The following is an 18556-nucleotide window of genomic DNA, read 5'->3' as shown; positions in this document are numbered from 1 at the left end:
GTACACGCTTCAGAAATGAATGAAATACGGTATGTCTACAGGCCTACTTTTGAAAATGGATTTAAAATTCGTAGTGGTTTTAGTGATCGCTTTCCACTTGAGAACTCAACATATCTTCTCAGGTCAGAGTTTCTTTCTCAACAGGAGTCATGGTTCCATCTTCCGTCATTCTTTTCTTCTCTTCTCTTTTTATTCGTATCATTTGATAATTGATACTTCTAATTTTTATTATCTGAGCGGTCTGCTGAATTGATTGTGATGGAAAAAGGTTGAACTTGAAATGAAATTTTACGGAAAGCAACATAAAAAATTAACTAAATTTGGTTTTGACTGTTCAGTACCATGTTTTGTGATTTTTGACTGAACTGAAACTGAATGAAAGCAATGAAAGACGCTATGTGTGACGTCATCGTCGTCTCTTCCCCGCTCCCTTCACCATCGCTAGAATAGAATCACTGATACTCTTATCATCATCAACAAAAATTTTTACAAAAATAAGTTTCTAGTTTCTGAGCAGACTCTATTTGATTTTGAGATCGAAGCAAATTTCGAACAGTGTTTAAATGAAGTCTAGGTACGTTATGAAAAAGACTGGTAATGTGCATTTATTTACTTGAAGACGAATTAATTGATACACTGTAATAATCAGTTCGTGTGGTAATTTTCGTCTTACTATTCTGTTTTCAGCTTAGCAATTTGATTTTCAAACGACGAGTGTAAACTATCTAATCAGCTCACAAACAGTATATTATCCGGTTCCAGAATAAGGAGGTCTGCGAACGCCGAAGTCGAGCGGTCAAATATTAATATGCAACAACAACAACAGCAGCAGCAAGGGCTGCAGCAGGCGCAGGTCATAAGGGTGGCACAGGTGCCGGATCGACCCAATCGGGGAAGCTTAGAACATCGGGGAAGGTTACTAGCAATACTTCATCAGCAGCAGCAAGCGCGTCAGCAACAACTGCAAGCGTATCAACAGCAGCAACCACCACAAACACACGACAACACGAGTATGGATACTATTGTTCTCACTCAAAATGATTGTGGTAAAAGTTTTCATTTGAAAAAGTTCAATTTTTCGTGGGCTGTTGATAAATTCTGGTCTAGCCCTACCTCTAGCAGCGCAGCGCCAGCAATAGCTGAATCCCCATCATTTTCATCGGTTGATGAAGATTTCAAGTGTCGTATAGAATGTTTGACCATTCAGAGACTCGGTCTTCTACAATACCTTTCAATAAATTTGCATATCACGTGCAATGCTGGAAAATACGATGGTATATTGGGAGATGTGGAATTTTCTGTTGTGTCCCCCCAACACTCTACCACAACCACACCTACAGTACAGAAGAAAAAATTTAACATCGACAACGCCAACTTGAGTGAGGAATCGGGACTGTGTACTGTAGATTTTGAGGATTTCATAAAAACAGACTTACTTGACAATTACGTTATTGAAAATAAATTTACAATTGAATGTTGCGTCTTTTATGCAACTTTCGCTAACAGATCACGTTGCTCTTCCGATAATCGTCTCTTCGACGACTACGAACGTTTACTCACTGAGGAATATTTCAATGACGCAACCATCAAGATTAAAGATAAAGATTATCCGGTTTACAAAGGTATTTTAGCTGCCCGAAGTCCTGTTTTTAATGCTATGTTCCGAAACGATATGCAAGAGAATGCGACGAATGTTGTAAATATAACAGACATCAGCCAGGAAGTTTTTGAAGATATGCTACTCTATATTTACAGCGGAAAGATAAAAAATCCAAACTTAGCTTACGAATTAATACTCGTTGCGGATAAGTACGATTTAAAAGGACTAAAGGATATTTGTGGAGCGATATTGTGCGAGCAGTTATCCAAAGATACTGCCATAAAGATGTTAATACTGGCTCATACTCATCACGTGGATATTTTAAAAAAGAAAGCTCTCGAATTTATAAAAGTAAATGCCCGTTATTCCGAAGTTAAAAATTCAGAAATTTGGAATGTTTTAATTACATTTCATGCTGATCTGATGGCGGAGATGCTCGCTGTTTTTATGGACAGATAACTACTTTTAGTAGGTATTGTGATTTGTGATATTTAAATATTCACAGAGGTATAACGTCAATGAGAATATGCTATTGTTAAAAATGAACTTACATTTTTATAATCATTTTGTTTTCAATCAATTTTCATAATTATTGACTTGGATCATCTTTATTGCATTATTTTTTTCATTATTTTACCAAAATTAAATAAATTTAAGATTGTCTTGTATCTTGAGATTGGCTGCGAGTTTTTTTAATTTTTACTCGTATTATTATGTATTATAGTATTGATATTTTTTTGAGATGTATCCGCAAGTGAGTACTTCTATTCGTAGCAGTCGCGTTTTTTGTGCAGATGCTGCGGAGAAAGTAATCATCAACTTTTTAAAAAAATTGTATTATTATTTATTGTTTTCTTTTATCCAATATTTGAAATTAGTGTACGATTGTGTTTATTTTATTAATTTTTTTTTTTAATGAATCCAATTTCTCGTGATTCAGATTTTTCCCTTACAATTGTGTTCTGAACTTGTGATGTGCAAAAATATAAAGAAATTCATTCATAGATTTTGTATTTTTTTCCTGTTTTAAAAATTTTCATCGACTCATACACTGAAGTGAGTGAAGATGAAAAATAATGATTGTTGATAGAATAAGACTAGTATAGGCGGTGAGTTGGTACTTGAGTATGCCATGAAATTTCAATTTCATTACAGCAGGAATCGTTGCTTTTTGATTTCGTTTTCTCAAAAATTCAGTTCTTTAGCGATAGGTTCCCTTCATTTCGAGTCTTCACCCTTTTTGAAAATGGATTTAAAATTCATAAGGAAGTGGTTTTTGTAATCGTTTTCTACTTGAGAACTCGACATAATTATATCTTCTCAGGTCAGAGTTTATTTCTCAACAAGACATGGTTCCACCATTCTTCTCTTTTTTTTTCATATCATTTGATACTTCTAATTTTTATTATCTGAGCAGTCTGGTGAATTGATCGTGATGGGAAAAGGTTAAACTTTGAATAAAATATGACGGAAAAAAACATAAAAAATGAATTTGGTTTTGATTTGACTTTTGAAGTTTTGAGCTGGTTTTGAGTTGAGTACCTATGTAGACCATTGATTTTTCACCATAGATAACCTATTTATATCAATGACCTAGACCTACCATTTTGTTATTTTTGTGAAATGCGAAACGCATATTAACAAACCCCACCCCGTTAGACTGCACATTTCTTGAAACCATGTTCAAATTCGTTCTTTTTTCAAAAACATTCTTATCAACCACTTTGACGTCTTTGACTTGCCAATTTGCATTCTCCATTCAACAACATCAACATCAGAGTAGAAAACTCTGCAAATCTACAATACAAATACTAGTTTCTCATCTCGACATTGATTATTTCAATTTTCAATGAGGAAAACAGTGATATAAATACATAAATTGATCAATGATCATTTTGATCCCGGTTTTTAGGAAATTAAAATTTCATTGTTTTCTTTCGTTGGATTAGTAAACACTCTAAACAGTCGTAGAAAAATGTCGTTACCTTATACCTTTCTGAAATGAATAGTGAACAGTTAGTTGTATTTGTATTACGTATATTTGTAGCTGTATCTTACTATATGGCATTCTTATTGAAATAATACCGAAGTGGGAAGTGCTTCAAAGTACGTACTAACTACTACGTACTTATGTATGTTCCTCTCAATGTAAGCATTTTTAAATTCACTATGTATGTATTGCAATCTTTCAAAAATCAAAAATGAATTGAGAAAGCAAGAATCATGACAGTAAGTAACAGAAGACTGAATTGAAAATGTTTGCATTGAGGAACATTCTTGTTTTGAACTTCGAAGTAACTTCAGTATTCCATAAGAATGCCGTAGGTATGATGTAGCTACAAATATACATATGTTCACTGTGCAGTACATTTTAGAAAATGTCTAAATTAATTAATTTTTTATTCATTTCTATAATAATTTATTAGAGCAGAAAAATGCAGAAATGATAGAAATATTATTTTCATAATTCATTTTACAAGTCCCAAGTGTTTATCAGTTTGTTTACTTTTAGAATCTGAATCAAATCAACGTTCGTTCACGAGATGCAGTCTAACGGGGTGGGGTTTGTTAATATGCAAGTGAAACTAGGGAACTGTAACCCAGGTATGTCAGACGGCCATTTTGTTCCTGGTTTGACAAACTTAGCATTGCAGTATATGGGAATTCGGCAAACTTTAACCGCGTATATCTTCAAAACCGTGCACTTTTACAACTTTTTCATAATAACATCTTTGAAAGAGAATTGAACGAGCTTTCCAATGGTATGCTACATGTATCAATTGAAATACATTTGTTTGTTTTGAATTTCAGCCATTTTTCAGCACTTCATTTTAGGGTTAAAAATAGTTTGAAATAGTGTGAAATTCACAGCATGTGCTCTAATTCATGATTATTTTCATTCTATGCCAGAAATTCCGTCATAAAAACCTTGAATCGAAAAATAACAATTTTTTTTCGTGAGGAACAAAATGGGAGTTTGACATACCCGGGTTACAGTGAAACTGATGAAAAAGGCTATGTGTGACGTCATCGTCGTCTCCTTCCCGCATCCCGCTCCCTTCGCTTTCGTCACTGAATCACTGATAATGTGAACGCCGAACGGAACTCTTATCATCATCAAAAAAATTTTTACGAGTTTCTAGTCTAGTTTCTGGCCAAATTTCTTTTGAAATCAGAAGAATTTGGGACAAGTGTAATAAATTTGCCAATACTCTTGAACCGAAGAATGAATAGGGGAAAGATCGAAGCAAATTTCGAACAGTGTTTAAATGAAATCTACGCAATGAAAAATACTGGTAATGTGCATTTATTTACTTGAAGGCTGAGTAGTTGATAACTGTCTTATTGATACACTGCAGTAATCAGTTCGTGTGGTAATTTTCGTTTTACTATTCTGTTTTCAGCTTAGCTATTTGATTTTCAAACGTCGAATGCAAACTATCTAATCAGCTCACAAACAGTATATTATCGGGTTCCAAAATAAGGAGATCTGCAAAGTATCGAAGTCTGTAGATCAAGGTTTGCAAAGGCCAAAGTCGAGCGGTCAAGTATTAATATGCGACAGCAACAACAGCAGCGCCAGCGGGCCCAGGTGGGCCAGGTGATTGTGCCACAGCAGATAAGTTTGCCACAGCAGATGATAAGGGTGTCACAGCAGAATGGGATTAGGATGATACAAACAGTGTCTGCCCAGCCTGTGCTTCAACACTCTCAAGTGGCGACGCTAACAAAATCATTCGACAAAACAAGTATGGATACCATTGTTCTTACTCAAGATGATTGTGGTAAGAGTTTTCATTTGAAGAAGTTCAATTTTTCGTGGACTGTTGATAATTTCTGGTCTAGCCCTACCCCTAGCGGAGCAGTGCCAGCAAAAGTTGAATCTCCATTATTTTCATCGGTTGAAGAAGATTTCAAATGTCGTGTAGAATGTAAGACCACTCAGTTATACTTTATGCTACCCAATACAACAACCTTCACAGCCGGTGACAAATCCCTTATAATAAAATTGCATATCATATGCAATATTGGAAAATACGATGGTATATTGGGAGATGTGGAATTTTCCGTCGTGTCCCCCCAACACTCTACCACAACCGCACCTATAGTAAAGAAAAAAAAATTCAACATCGACAACGCCAACTTAAGTGAGAAATCAGGACTGTGTACCGTAGAGTTTCGGGATTTCACAAAAACAGACTTACTAGACATAGACAATTGCGTAATTGAAAATAAAGTTACAATTGCATGTTGTGTCTTTTACGCAACTTTCGCCAACAGATCACGTTGCTCTTCCGATTATCGTCTCTTCGACGACTACGAACGTTTACTCACTGAGGAATATTACAGTGACGCAACCATCAAGATTAAAGATAAAGATTACCCAGTTTACAAAGGTGTTTTAGCTGCCCGAAGTCCTGTTTTTGATGCTATGTTCCGAAACGATATGCAAGAGAATGCGACAAATGTTGTCAATATAGCAGACATCAGTCAGGAAGTTTTTGAAGATATGTTACTCTATATTTACAGCGGAAAGGTGAAAAATCTAAAGTTAGCTTACGAATTAATACCCGCAGCGGATAAGTATGATTTGAAAGGACTAAAGGATATTTGCGGAGCGGAATTGTGTGAGCAGTTATCCAAAGATACTGCCATAAAGATTCTAATACTGGCTCATACTCATCACGTGGATTTTTTAAAGAAGAAAGCTCTCGAATTTATAAAAGAAAATACGCGTTATTCCGAAGTCAAAAATTCAGAAATTTGGAATGTTTTAATTTCATTTCATGCTGATTTGATGGCGGAGATGCTCGCTGTTCTTCTTGACAGATAAAGACTTTCAGACTTTTAGTAGGTAATGCATTTGTGATTTTTAAAGATTTACGTACTTATCTTAAGATGCTATTTTTAAAAGTGATTTACATTTTGATAATCATATATTTTTTTTTCAATCAATTTTCATTAATTGTCGACTTCGATTATCTTTATTACATTAATTTTTTCCCCATTTTTTTTATCAAAATGAAGTAAATTGAAGATTTTCTCGTATTTTGAGATTGACTGTTGGTTTTTTAAAAAAAATTTTTATATGCATTATTGATATTTTTTAAGGTAATGTTATTTGTTTTCTTTCATCCAATATTTAGGATTTAGCGTTCGACTGTGTTTATTGAATTATTAATTTTTTAATAAATCCAATTTCTTGTGATTCAGATTTTTTCCTTACAATTGCAATTTGTGTTTGGTGAGCAGAAATACCTACATGGATATAAAGAAATCCATTTATAGATTTTGTATTTTTTCCTATTGTATTGTAATTTCATTTCAGCAGAAATCATTGCTTTTTGATTTCGTTTATTTCTAAGAAAAATTCAGTTCTTTAGCGAGAGGTTCCCTTCATTTCGAGTCTTCAACCTGAAACTCGAAAAGCTCAATATCTAAAACTAACACCAAAAAGTCCAAAACATAATCCTGACCAAGTAGCCAGTTTTTCTATTTGTTTTGGTGCGCACAGAAGAGCTAACGTAGACGAGTCCAGTAGCTAAAATACTGATAATATTTTTTATTTTTAAATGAACATTGTAGAGGTGGGGGGGGGGGAGTTGAAAAGTGACGAGTAAACACAGATTTATCTTGGAGAAAATGTTTCGTATGGAATGTGGAAAGAGTTGAAATGTAGGTACAAATATTTTTTTTTCTTCACGAGAGAGGTGTAAGTAGGTATGTGTAATACGGTAGTATCCCACCCAACTGACTAAACAGCATGAAGAAATACATCATACGTACTATACAGTCACAATTTCAAGTGTTGAAGTGCATTTTATTTCGATTTTTGATGAATTTTTGAAAATTAAATCAGATAAATTTTGGAGCAAAAAAAAAATTACCTATTAATTTGATCTACATAGAAAACTGAAATGAACTATGAAGTAAGTTTCAATATGTTCCTTGTTCCCTGCTAGGCCTTTGGGCCCCCGTCACTTGTCCTAAGTGTCCTTTACAATCTTCTCGGTTCTCACTCATGCGTAACTCAGATCTTCAAAACCCAGCTTTTGAAGTACTTATCGATTTGTATATACCAGTTGAAGCATAGGTACCGCCTGAGTGCCTGTATGCTTGTCTAAACCTGCTTATGGTACTCTTCCAGGAACAGGTGAATCACCAGCTAGTTCTCGTGGAGCGCACAGTGACGGTATGCACTGCAGTATGCACTATGCAGAACCATTCAGCAGTAGGTTACCCGATAAATCGAGTTGTAATCAGTAAAAGTTACGCTGTATTCTGTTAATTAGTTTCAATTTTTCAAAAAGTTAAGAAATTATATACTTTGGGATCTCGTTCAAATTCAAAGGTAAGCGTACATATAATTGATACCTCCTAGTGCACCTATAGGTACAGTATATTATTTATATAAAGTATGTATTTTCAATGATCAACCATCTTATGATACGATAAACTTTTAAAATGCATCTCAAGTACTTAGTACCTACTACCTACCTATAAGAAATGAAATAGAGTTTACCAATACTTATACTTGGATACAGTCACGTTTTAATGGATACCTATTGATTTTTTTGCGGTTCTGATTTCAGTTTAGCGATTCAATTTTGAAATGTCTACTAAAAAGGCTTCAGCTAGCTCTCAGGCTCAAGTAATATTGACAGATAACACCAGTGATAGCAAAACCTCTTATTATTCTGCAGAGAATCATCACAACCAGTACCGTAAACTGAAGAAGTGCGATTTCACGTGGCTTATTGACAGTCGTGAGTTTCTGGATTTGGCATTTGTACAAAGCGAATCTCCATTGTGTTCTTCTGTCGATGAAGATTTCATATATCGCATAAAATTAACATATTGCAAGAACGGAAACAACCCCGAGAGCGCTAAATTCCTGTCAATTTTTTTGTGTTTCCGTGTTGGAGATTCTCGTCACGACTGCGATGCTGTGTTAGGGGAAGTGGAATTTTCCGTTTTGAAGTCCAACGGTAAATTTGGCTCGAAGAAGAGAAAATTCGAAATCAGAAATAACGGTAACATGCAGTTGTGGAATTATGTAGGTTTTCACGAATATATTAAGAGAACTCATGCAGCAAACTGGGTTGTTCGTGATAGGCTGGCAATTTTTTGCCAAATTTCCTATTGCATAAGGATTGAAAAAGAAAATAAATCGCGTGAAATTCTTGATTCGAGTCTCTCTTATGACTTGGAACGTTTATTCGCTGATAAAAATTTCAGTGACGTGACCATACAAGTTAAAGATCGAGAATATCACGTTTATAAGGGTATTTTAGCTGCTCGTAGTCCAGTGTTTGATGCCATGTTCCGAAACGATATGCAAGAGAATGTGACCAACGTTGTTAAGATTTCAGACATTGGTCAAGACGTTTTCGAAGAGATATTACATTATATTTATTGTGGAAAGGTGAAAAATTTGGAGAAATTGGTTTGCGAAATACTGCCTGCAGCGAAAAAGTACGACTTGAAACAACTAATGATCTTGTGTGAAGAAACATTAGCGGAGCAATTATCTAAGGATAACGCGATCAAGATTTTGATACTGGCTCATACTCATCATGCAGTTTGGTTGAAAACCGAAGCTCTTGAATTTATTAAATTGCATGCAAATTGGGCGGATGTGAAGAGCTCTGAAATTTGGAACGATCTTACTTCGTTTCATCCTGATTTGATGGCGGAGATGCTTACTGTACTTCTTAATACGAGTATGTGACGAAAAACTTCCCATAAGTATAGGTAATAGGTATTCTGTTAATCTGTTTCAAGAATTCTTTCTTCTAGTTTTACTTTTTTATTTAATTTTTACGGTAGGTACATCTTTCGTGAACGCATTTATCGTTTTCCCTCATTTGCTGAATGTTAAGAGTATTTTTATTCGTAGTTTATAATTTAAGAGTTTGCTTAAGTATACTGATTATCATGTACCTACAATTTTTTAGCGTTAGAATTTAGAAACTAAGTTTGCTCTTTTGCAGCATTAAAATCGATTGGTGACGGTTCTCTTTCATTTATATTTTTGCATAATATCATGAATTCAATTTCTCGTAATACCACCACATTTTTTTTATCTTGGTAAAATTGTTGATAAAATTTATCACATTTCGATTATGGGACATGTGTTGCAACTTGCAAGTACATACGTACATACCTTTACCTATAATCATATTTTTTAACCATCATGTGTAAGTACGTGGGAAAAAAGTAAAATCAAGTTTGCAATAAAAAATTGAGTTTTTGTGATCACATGTTTTAAATTTTGAACGTGATTTTAAACATTCAACTTTCAACTAGCAAAAAAACTTTTGTTTTATAGGTAAGTAATTAAAAAAAAAAAAAAAATCAGAATTTGTACAACACGATTCAATTTTGAATTTAATAACATTTTCATGAGTTGATTTTCATTTTTGGTATAGGTGTGTATTTTTTTTATTTTTATTAGTAAGTGGGCAAATAACATCGGTTTTTATTTTGAAATGCTCTGGGTAACATTTAAATTTGGTGCAAATGAAAGTGTTATTTGTAGGCTACTTTTTAGATGTTACGAACGTCTAGTTCAACTTTGTTAAAGCATCTTGGAAAATCAGAAAAAGTCACATAGAATAATTCATTTTTTTCAACAACTTCACGTTAAAAATAAAATCACATCTGTTCGCTAAAATTATCTTAAATGCTCAGAATAATGGCTAAGTACGAGTTTTGTGTCATTCAAAAAAACATTTTGAGTGTTGTAGTAAGTAGGTAGTAAGTGTCATAGGGGAACTTTTTGAACTCACATTTTCCGATTTAAACGAAACCGAGCTAGATCGGAAGAAGATGCCTTAAAACCCTCGCAGCTAACATTTCAGATGCGAAAGTTCAAATTTGGATTTTTGGTAAATTTTTGAAAATTTAAAAAAATAAAAGATTTCAAAACTTTTTCATGAAATGTAAATTTTTTGAGTAAAGTGAACCAATACGAATCATACACAACAAACTACAACTTACTTATAGTTTTGAGCCAATCTGGAACCTCCTGCGATTCTTTAATTTTTTCCAGAAGTTTCAAATCGCTCTGGAAAGGCCAAAAATGAACTTGAGCACTTACAACTTTGGTCGGTGCTTGTTGAGCACTCTTTCAGTCGTTCAGTTGGTTACACGACATTTTAGAAGGGTGAGTTCAAAAGTGGATCTTTGACCAATTTGTAAGTTTCATCAGAAAAACTGAAAAATTGAAAATTAATTTTAAAAGTCAAATTTTCAAAGAAGGCATGAAAAGTTTTTTCGACAAGAAATCGGCTGTGTGTATACCAATCCAAAATGATCACTCGACACGAAAAAACTCGCAAATCGACTTTTTTGGAGCATTCAGCAAATTTACAAATTTCCCCAGTAACTTCAAATCGTTTTGCAGGTGTCAAAAATGAACTTGAGCACCTATATCTTTCTTTGGTCGGTGCGTATTGAGCACCCTGTCAATCGTTTTATACCTATCGTGAAATTTTAAGAGTAAGAGTTGAATTGTAGATTTTTGACCGATTTGTAAATTCCAGGAAAGTGAAAAAATAAAATTTTCAAAGATGGTATACAACGAGTAAACTTTGGTAGGCTTAAAGAATAAAAGAATTTTCTAAAATTCGCCAAAAATCAAAAACCAATTTGAGCAGTTGAAATGTTTGATATCAGAGTTTGAGACTTTGAGACCTTATCGCACCTTCGCCCTTCGGAGTAATAAGGTTACATTACATCTCAAAAAAGTGTAATTTTACAGGAGAGTGATTTCTTTTCAAAATACCTACATTGGATTTTGAAAACGTATTTTCCTCCTTGAATTTTGAAGATAAGACGCACCTTCACTGTTCACATAACCTTTTTTCCAGGCGTATCCCGTTATCTAGCCAAATCTAAAGTTACCACCACTCCCCGGACACCTAGTACACTCCTAGGAGCAGGCTGGATGAATCATCAGCTATATGCATATGCACAGTGTTATCAGCACCATCTGCAGTATCCTCTCCTCTCCAGTAACTCTCCAGAAACTCTCCAGAAATAAATCTAAGGCGTAAATCGAGCTGTAATCACTGTAATCAGTAGAAGTCACGTTGCAATGTATTCGCCATTCGGTTAATCAGTTTCAGTAATATATTTTATTAGAAAATGAAGTAATTATTATACTTATACTTTCCGATCTCGTTCAAATTCAAAGGTAAGCGTATATATATATAGGCAATTGATAACGTATGTTATTCTCTTACAACAGTTTTGTGCGGTTCTGCTTTCAGTTCATCGATTCAGTTTTGAAATGCCTAAAACGAATAGAACAGGAACAAGACGTAGCTCTCAGATAATACCAATGGCAGATAACACCAGTGATAGTAAAAGCTCTCGTCCTGCTGAGGATCAATGCAACGAGTACCATAACATGAAAGGATGCGATTTCACGTGGTGTATCAGAACTTACGACGTTGTGGATACGGCATATGCGAATGTACATAAGGAATCTGTAATGCAGTCTTCTGTCGATGGAGATTTCGAATATTACTTGGAATTGAAAAACTACAAGGACAGCAACAACACCGAGTGCGCTGAATTCCTGTCACTTTTTTTGTGTGTTCATGTTAATGATTCTCTCCGTGACTGCGATGCTGTATTAGGGGAAGTAGAATTTTCTGTTCTAAAGTCCAGCAGTAAATTTGGCACAAAGAAGAGGAAATTCGAAATCAAAAATAACGGTAATGTACAGTGGAAGACGTACGTTGGTTTTCGTGAATACGTTAAAAGAATTCATGCTGCAAACTGGGCTGTAAAAGATGAACTGAAGATTTTTTGCAAAATCTTTTATTGTGTAATGACTGAAAAAGAAAATAAATCGCGTGAAATTCTTAATTTCAGTCTCTCTAACGACTTGGAACGTTTATTCGCCGATAAAAATTTCAGTGACGTAACCATACAAGTTAAAGATCGAGAATACCACGTTTATAAGGGTATTTTAGCTGCTCGTAGTCCAGTGTTCGATGCCATGTTCCGAAATGATATGCGAGAGAATGCGACAAACGTTGTTAAGATTTCAGACATCGGTCAAGACGTTTTCGAAGAGATATTACGTTATATTTATTGTGGAAAGGTGAAAAATTTTAAGAAATTGGTTTACGAAATACTGCCTGCAGCGAATAAGTACGATTTGAAAGAACTAATGGACTTGTGTGAAGAAACGTTGGCGAAGCAGTTATCTAAAGACAACGCGATCAAGATTTTGATCCTGGCTCATATTCATGATGCAGTTTGGTTGAAGACGGAAGCTCTAGAATTTATCAAGTTGCATGGGCATTCGGCGAATGTGAAGGACTCTGAAATTTGGAAAGTTCTTACTTCGTTTCATCCTGATTTGATGGCGGAAATGCTTATTGTACTTCTTCATAAGTGAAAAACTTCCTGTACCTATTCTGTTTCTTCTAGTATTTTCATTTTTACGGGACATCTTTCGTGAAAGTATTTATCGTTTTCCTTCATTTGCTGAATCTTATGACTAATGAGTATTTTTATTCGTAGTTTATAATTTAAGAGTTGGGTATTTGCTTTATTGGTAACATGCAGTTTTTAATGTTAGCTACTAAGTTTGCTCTTTTTCAGCATTAAAATCGATTTGTGACGGTTCTCTTTCACTCTTTCATTTATATTTTTGAATAATAACTTATTATGAATTCAACCACTTTTTTTTTATCTTTGTAAAATTGTTAAAAAAATTTATCGCAATTTTGGTCTGTAAAAATGGAATTTAAAAAGAGGACATCGGACATCACATAATTTTTGGAAAATTTTCGGTTTTGCCAAAGCGAAACGAGGTCGAAAAATTTACATAGAAAACTCACAATTTGTGAGGTACCAAATAATAATTTTCATATGCATAAAAGTTCCAACGCCAAAATTTTGTACTTTTTTGTATTTTTGAATGAAATTTCGCCCTTTTCTTCGTTATTTCGCACTTTTTTGCACCGGTATCAACCTTATATTGATTTGGTTAGGTTTATTAAGTAAATTTCTGAAGTTGATTTTTGCGAAGCAGAATCAAAATCTGTCCGAGCAAAGCTAGGACAAAAGCTTTGAAAAATTGATAATTTCTCAGAATAAAACCACATTATTTTCGATGTAAGAAATTGGGTTTTAAAAATATGAAAAATTTGCAAGAATTTTTTCTCTTTTTTTGTGGAGGGGGAGGGGGTATCCTATAAGATGAATCCCAAAAAATTTCAGTTTGTGTTGTGTAGCTGCTCCAAAAAATCCTTAAAATAGGCCCTGCTGAAAAGTTCGCTAAATTATCTTACGTAGATGCTCAGAATGAAATGGCTTTAGCTTTGTGTTATTCATAAAAACATTTTGAGTTTTTTTTTAGTTCATGTTTATTAGTAGGTAGGTGCTATAGGGGAACTTTTTGAACTCACATTTTCTAATTTAAACGAAGCTCAATTTTTGGATTTTTGGTGAATTTTTAAAAATTAAAAAAAATAAAAGATTTTAAAACTTTTTTTTGAAATATAAATTTTTTACCAAATACGAATCATACACAACAAACTACAACTTACTTATAGTTTTGAGGCACTCTGGAACCTCCTGTGATTCTTAAATTTTTTTCCAGACGAAGTTTAAAATCGCTCTGGAAAGGCCAAAAATGAACTTGAGCACCTACAACTTTGGTCAGTGCTCGTTGAGCACTCTCTGAGTTGTTCTAGGTGGTTACCGTGAAATTTTAGAAGGGTGAGTTCAAAAGTGAATTTTTGACCAATTTGTGAGTTTCAGCAGAAAACGATCACTTGAGCTTGACACGAAAAAACTCACAAATCAACTTTTTTGAAGCATCCAGCGAGTTTACAAATTTCAGATTTGGATACAACCGGGTAGGCGGGTACGACTAAGAAAGATGGTTATGTAAAGGTGTAGCCTATCTTCAAAATTGCACGAGAAAAATACGTTTTCAAAATCCAAGAGCCAATATCCAATTTTGACCATGTACATGTAGGGTGGGTTGGTATAGTATTTTGAAAAATAAATAAAATTACCTACATGACTTTTTGGTTGCCTAACTTGCAAATTGAGGGGACTCGAGACCTTTTTCCTAGTCGTACCACCGCTCCCCGGACACCCTGTATACTCCTAGACTTATATAGTTTTCGTATGTCGCATATTGATATTATCAGCACCAACCATTCAGCATCCTGTCCAGTAAATCGAGCAGTATTGTAATCAGTAGAAGTCACGTTGCATTCGCCATTGCCATTCGGTTAATCAGTTTCAGTATAAGTATTTTATTACTAGGGGACCTACGGCCCCCTGGCCGCTTCGCGGCCCAACCCCCGTTACTCGTTCCTCGGGCTTCGCCCTCGGAACTCGCTCTTGGGGGCTGCGCCCCCAAACCCCCCTCTATTGTACCCTTCCTCATTCAAAGAGTATGAAACTTTGAACATTTGTCTCGCTTACATAACCCATTTAGCATTGTTAGTTTTTGAGATTAATTTAATTCAAAATTTTGTAACCGAAATTCAAAATTTGTATTCAAAATAGCTCAAGGACTAAGAACCCTAGAGGGTAACTTAATGTAAGAGCGAGAAATGTTCAAAAATTTAATACTCTCTAAAAAGAGACATTACCCATCTTTATTGCTTTTTTGGTTTTTGGTAAATCTATACATTGGAGCATGATCGAAAAAATGGCAAGAACAGCTCATTTTTAAACTCAAGATTTGGACCGGTCCTTTAATTTCAAAATTTTTTGAGCTGTATATTTTTTCTAGGTATATTCTAGATACCTAATTATTAAGTTAACGTGTCAAATGAAAAAAATTAGCTCTCTAGGTTGCATTTTTTCGGGTATTTTTTTGGTATTTTTCCATGTATTTTTTGAGTATTTTTTGGGAGAGGCGCTTTATTTGATAGAGATAGATATGTACAATTGTACATAGATGAGGTAGATAGATGGATTGATAGATAACTTCACTTGATGACGTTAACACCTCACAATTCTCTGAAATGTGTAATCATTTTGCACTATCTATACTTAAGTATTTTATAGTTGCCATCTATTCATAGATTTTTTTATGAAAAAGAAAAAATACTTTCAACTTGGGATGTTGATTGTTGTGTAAAACCGACAATCTCTCAACAAAAGACGTTTTTTCTGTGTTTGGTGTGTTTGGTGATACCTGAGTTATGGAATGAATAGGATGGACTGGTTTAAGGGTGAGTTGGTGCGGGGTAACATTGACAAAACACTGACTCGATGTCGCCGCTCTACTATTGCAAACAGGATTTTAGCTACCTGCTACCCCGTCTCACCGCACATCCATGCATCTCATTCAAACGCTGAATAGACCCATTTAAACTCGAAATTTGGGCCCTTTAACTTAAAAATTGGTTGGTCTGATAATTTTTTTCATATTCTAGAGAAGTTGAGGCGTTGATTAAAAAAAAAATTAGCTTTCTAGGTGCCATAGAACGGGCTAGATATTTTTTTTTGATTTTCACGTATTTTATAGTAATTTTTTGTGTATTTTTGAACTAAACAGTAAATTTGACGCAGATGATCAATTTTGATCTGATAACAGGTTACACCATTTCAAAGAGCATCGAATTTTGAACATTTCCCTCGTTTACATTACCCATCTAGCGTTTTTAGTTTTCGAGATAATTTAATTCAAAATTGTATAACTGAAATTCAAAATTTGAATTTAAAATAGCTCAAAAACGAAGCACCCTAGAGGGGTAATGTCAGTGAGGGAAATGTGCAAAATTTAATGCTCTTTAAAATGAGACATTAACCACCTTCATCTTTTTTTTCGTTTTCGATATATTGCAGAATAATCGAAAAAACGGCAAAAACAGCCCATTTCAACTCGAAATTTGGGCCCTTTAACATCAAAATTTGTTGGTCTGATCATTTTTTTCTTATTGTAGAAACGTTAAGGTTTCGATTAAAAAAAAAATTAGCTTTCTAGGTGCCATAGAACGGGCTAAATAATTTTTTTTTGATTTTTCACGTATTTTTCGTTTATTTTTCGGGTATTTTTTGGGCTGGCGCTTTATTTAATAGATAAATAAGGAATTATTACATACTTTGCGATCTCGTTCAAACTCAAAGGTAAGCGTACATACCTTATTATACTTAGGTGATTGATAGCGCAGGTAACTTATTATGTATTTTCAATGATCAACGACCTCATGATATGGTAAACTTTTGAAATGCATCTCAAGTACTTAGATATACTTACGAAATACATATTTACAAGGGAACGGTCAGAAGTGTAACACGCCGGTTGGGATGAAACTGCGCCTGTGTGTTGGTGGGTATGCAACTACCAACGCGCTGTATACCTTTTGTCTGAAACACGTTTCCTTCTCCTAGCGGTTTGAAACAAATTATTTTTCAGACTGTTCTTTGGCGGGTCACTTGATTTTTTCCACGGCGCTGTCGTGGGAAAATTCTTACTAACCCCCTGCTCGGTGGGTAAAATTTTTATATGCAGACGAGTTTTCTTTTTTTCAATATAATCCCTAAGTAAACTAGTTTTCAATCAATGTCGATCGCTTTTTCCTAATATTTCATCATTTTGCGCTCCAACTTTCTGAAAACAAATTTTAAATGCCTGAACTGAATTTTGCGTTGATTGTTAATTAAATAATTCACTTATAAGCTTCAAAAAAAATTTTGTATCTCAATTCTTGAACCAATTTTATTTAAAATGAAAAAAACTAGCCTGGATGGACAATTTTCAATCAACGATTGCGCATTAGGGAGAATTTTAATACGACAGTGCCATAGAAAAATTCCACTTCATCAGTCGGGGGTCAGTAAGAATTTTCCCACGACAGCGCCGTGGAAAAAATCAAGTGACCCGCCAAAGAACAGTCTGAAAAATAATTTGTTTCAAATCCGCTAGCAGAAGGAAACGTGTTTCAGACAAAAGGTATACAGCGCGTTGGTAGTTGCATACTCACCAACACACAGGCGCAGTTTCATCCCGATCGGCGGGTTACACTTCTGACCGTTCCCTTGTTAGTTACAACATACAAGTTACAACTACGTTTCTATAGATACCTATTACGAATGTTATCTTTTACAGCAGTGTTTTGTGGTTCTGCTTTCAGTTCAGCGATTCAGTTTTGAAATGCCTAAAAAAAAGGCTTCAGCTAGCTCTCAAGTAAAAATGGCAGATAACACCGGTGACAGCAAAAGCTCTCGTCCTGCTGAGAATAATTGCAACGAGTACCGTAAATTATTGAAGAAGTGCGATTCCACGTGGAGTATCAACAGTGACAGTTACAGGTTTACGGACACCTACGTAGAATATTCTTCTTCAATGTTTTCTTCTATCGATGGAGATTTCAAGTATGCTTTGGAATTAACAGACTGCAAGAACAGCAACGACCCCAGGCACGATGAATTGATGTCACTTTTTTTATGTCTTTACGTTAACCCTTAAATGCCACACTTATATTTTTTTCAAGATTTTCTTGCACTGGACTGACGAGAGACTTGATATCATGGCTACCTGATACATGTGCGTAAATGTTCAGCCTTTCATTTGGCATGTTTGACACATTGCCTACTTTCATATTTTAAGGGGCACAATTTTTTGAAAAAAAAATAAAATTTTTTCATATTTTTTGATAGTTTTTTGTAGCCAATCGACAGCGACTGGAATGAAACTACCGCCTGTTAAATATTTATGTATCCATGCTCTACTAATTTATGTACAACAACTTGCCTATTTTTCTCATTTAAGGGGCAAAAAATTCAAAAATAATTATTATTTCACTCGTTTTAAAAAATTTCTGCCCCTTAAAATAAAAAAGTATGCAATATGCTCAACAGCGGAATTGAAGCGCAAGACATACACACACATGTACCAATAGTCGTTCCCACCCGAGCACTCTTTCCTGCCAGCGGAACGCATCGAAAAAACTGGTGTGG

At 34.6% G+C, this 18556-nt stretch overlaps 4 protein-coding genes and 1 long non-coding RNA gene across 6 annotated transcripts; all 5 read left to right on the top strand.

Moving 5' to 3' along the window:
• Window positions 1-82: 82 nt before the first annotated feature.
• On the top strand, window positions 83-2604 carry LOC135833488 (speckle-type POZ protein-like). 2 transcript variants are annotated; one of them, XM_065347351.1, is made up of 2 exons: window positions 83-574; window positions 688-2604. In XM_065347351.1, exon 2 carries the CDS (start codon window positions 809-811, stop codon window positions 2057-2059), a length of 1251 nt encoding a protein of 416 aa, XP_065203423.1. In that variant the 5' UTR covers window positions 83-574; window positions 688-808; the 3' UTR covers window positions 2060-2604. The 2 variants fall into 2 exon arrangements, with proteins under 2 accessions (XP_065203423.1, XP_065203422.1); XM_065347350.1 differs by having other exon boundaries at window positions 83-594.
• A 1587-nt stretch (window positions 2605-4191) lies between these two features.
• LOC135833487 (speckle-type POZ protein-like) lies at window positions 4192-6809 on the top strand. The gene is made up of 2 exons (XM_065347349.1): window positions 4192-4896; window positions 5005-6809. The coding sequence occupies exon 2, from the start codon at window positions 5157-5159 to the stop codon at window positions 6432-6434; it is 1278 nt and encodes a 425-aa protein (XP_065203421.1). The 5' UTR covers window positions 4192-4896; window positions 5005-5156; the 3' UTR covers window positions 6435-6809.
• A 942-nt stretch (window positions 6810-7751) lies between these two features.
• LOC135842518 (speckle-type POZ protein B-like) lies at window positions 7752-9618 on the top strand. Its single transcript, XM_065360018.1, has 2 exons — window positions 7752-7952; window positions 8194-9618. The coding sequence occupies exon 2, from the start codon at window positions 8214-8216 to the stop codon at window positions 9330-9332; it is 1119 nt and encodes a 372-aa protein (XP_065216090.1). The 5' UTR covers window positions 7752-7952; window positions 8194-8213; the 3' UTR covers window positions 9333-9618.
• Window positions 9619-9812: 194 nt separating this feature from the next.
• On the top strand, window positions 9813-13249 carry LOC135833486 (speckle-type POZ protein B-like). Its single transcript, XM_065347348.1, has 3 exons — window positions 9813-9932; window positions 11476-11801; window positions 11878-13249. The coding sequence occupies exon 3, from the start codon at window positions 11898-11900 to the stop codon at window positions 13017-13019; it is 1122 nt and encodes a 373-aa protein (XP_065203420.1). The 5' UTR covers window positions 9813-9932; window positions 11476-11801; window positions 11878-11897; the 3' UTR covers window positions 13020-13249.
• A 3426-nt stretch (window positions 13250-16675) lies between these two features.
• On the top strand, window positions 16676-18248 carry LOC135842514 (uncharacterized). The gene is made up of 2 exons (XR_010558135.1): window positions 16676-16723; window positions 17731-18248. It is a non-coding gene; the product is annotated as an uncharacterized LOC135842514 (long non-coding RNA).
• Window positions 18249-18556: the final 308 nt, after the last annotated feature.

Source organism: Planococcus citri, chromosome 1 (assembly GCF_950023065.1).
Source record: "Planococcus citri chromosome 1, ihPlaCitr1.1, whole genome shotgun sequence".
NCBI lineage: Eukaryota > Metazoa > Arthropoda > Insecta > Hemiptera > Pseudococcidae > Planococcus > Planococcus citri.
This window is presented reverse-complemented; position numbering and strand designations above follow the sequence as displayed.

What these genes read in the sequence shown, in the direction of transcription:
- LOC135833488 (XM_065347351.1), top strand. Translation starts at nt 809, where the DNA reads ATGCAACAACAACAACAGCAGCAGCAAGGGCTGCAGCAGGCGCAGGTC.
- LOC135833487 (XM_065347349.1), top strand. Translation starts at nt 5,157, where the DNA reads ATGCGACAGCAACAACAGCAGCGCCAGCGGGCCCAGGTGGGCCAGGTG.
- LOC135842518 (XM_065360018.1), top strand. Translation starts at nt 8,214, where the DNA reads ATGTCTACTAAAAAGGCTTCAGCTAGCTCTCAGGCTCAAGTAATATTG.
- LOC135833486 (XM_065347348.1), top strand. Translation starts at nt 11,898, where the DNA reads ATGCCTAAAACGAATAGAACAGGAACAAGACGTAGCTCTCAGATAATA.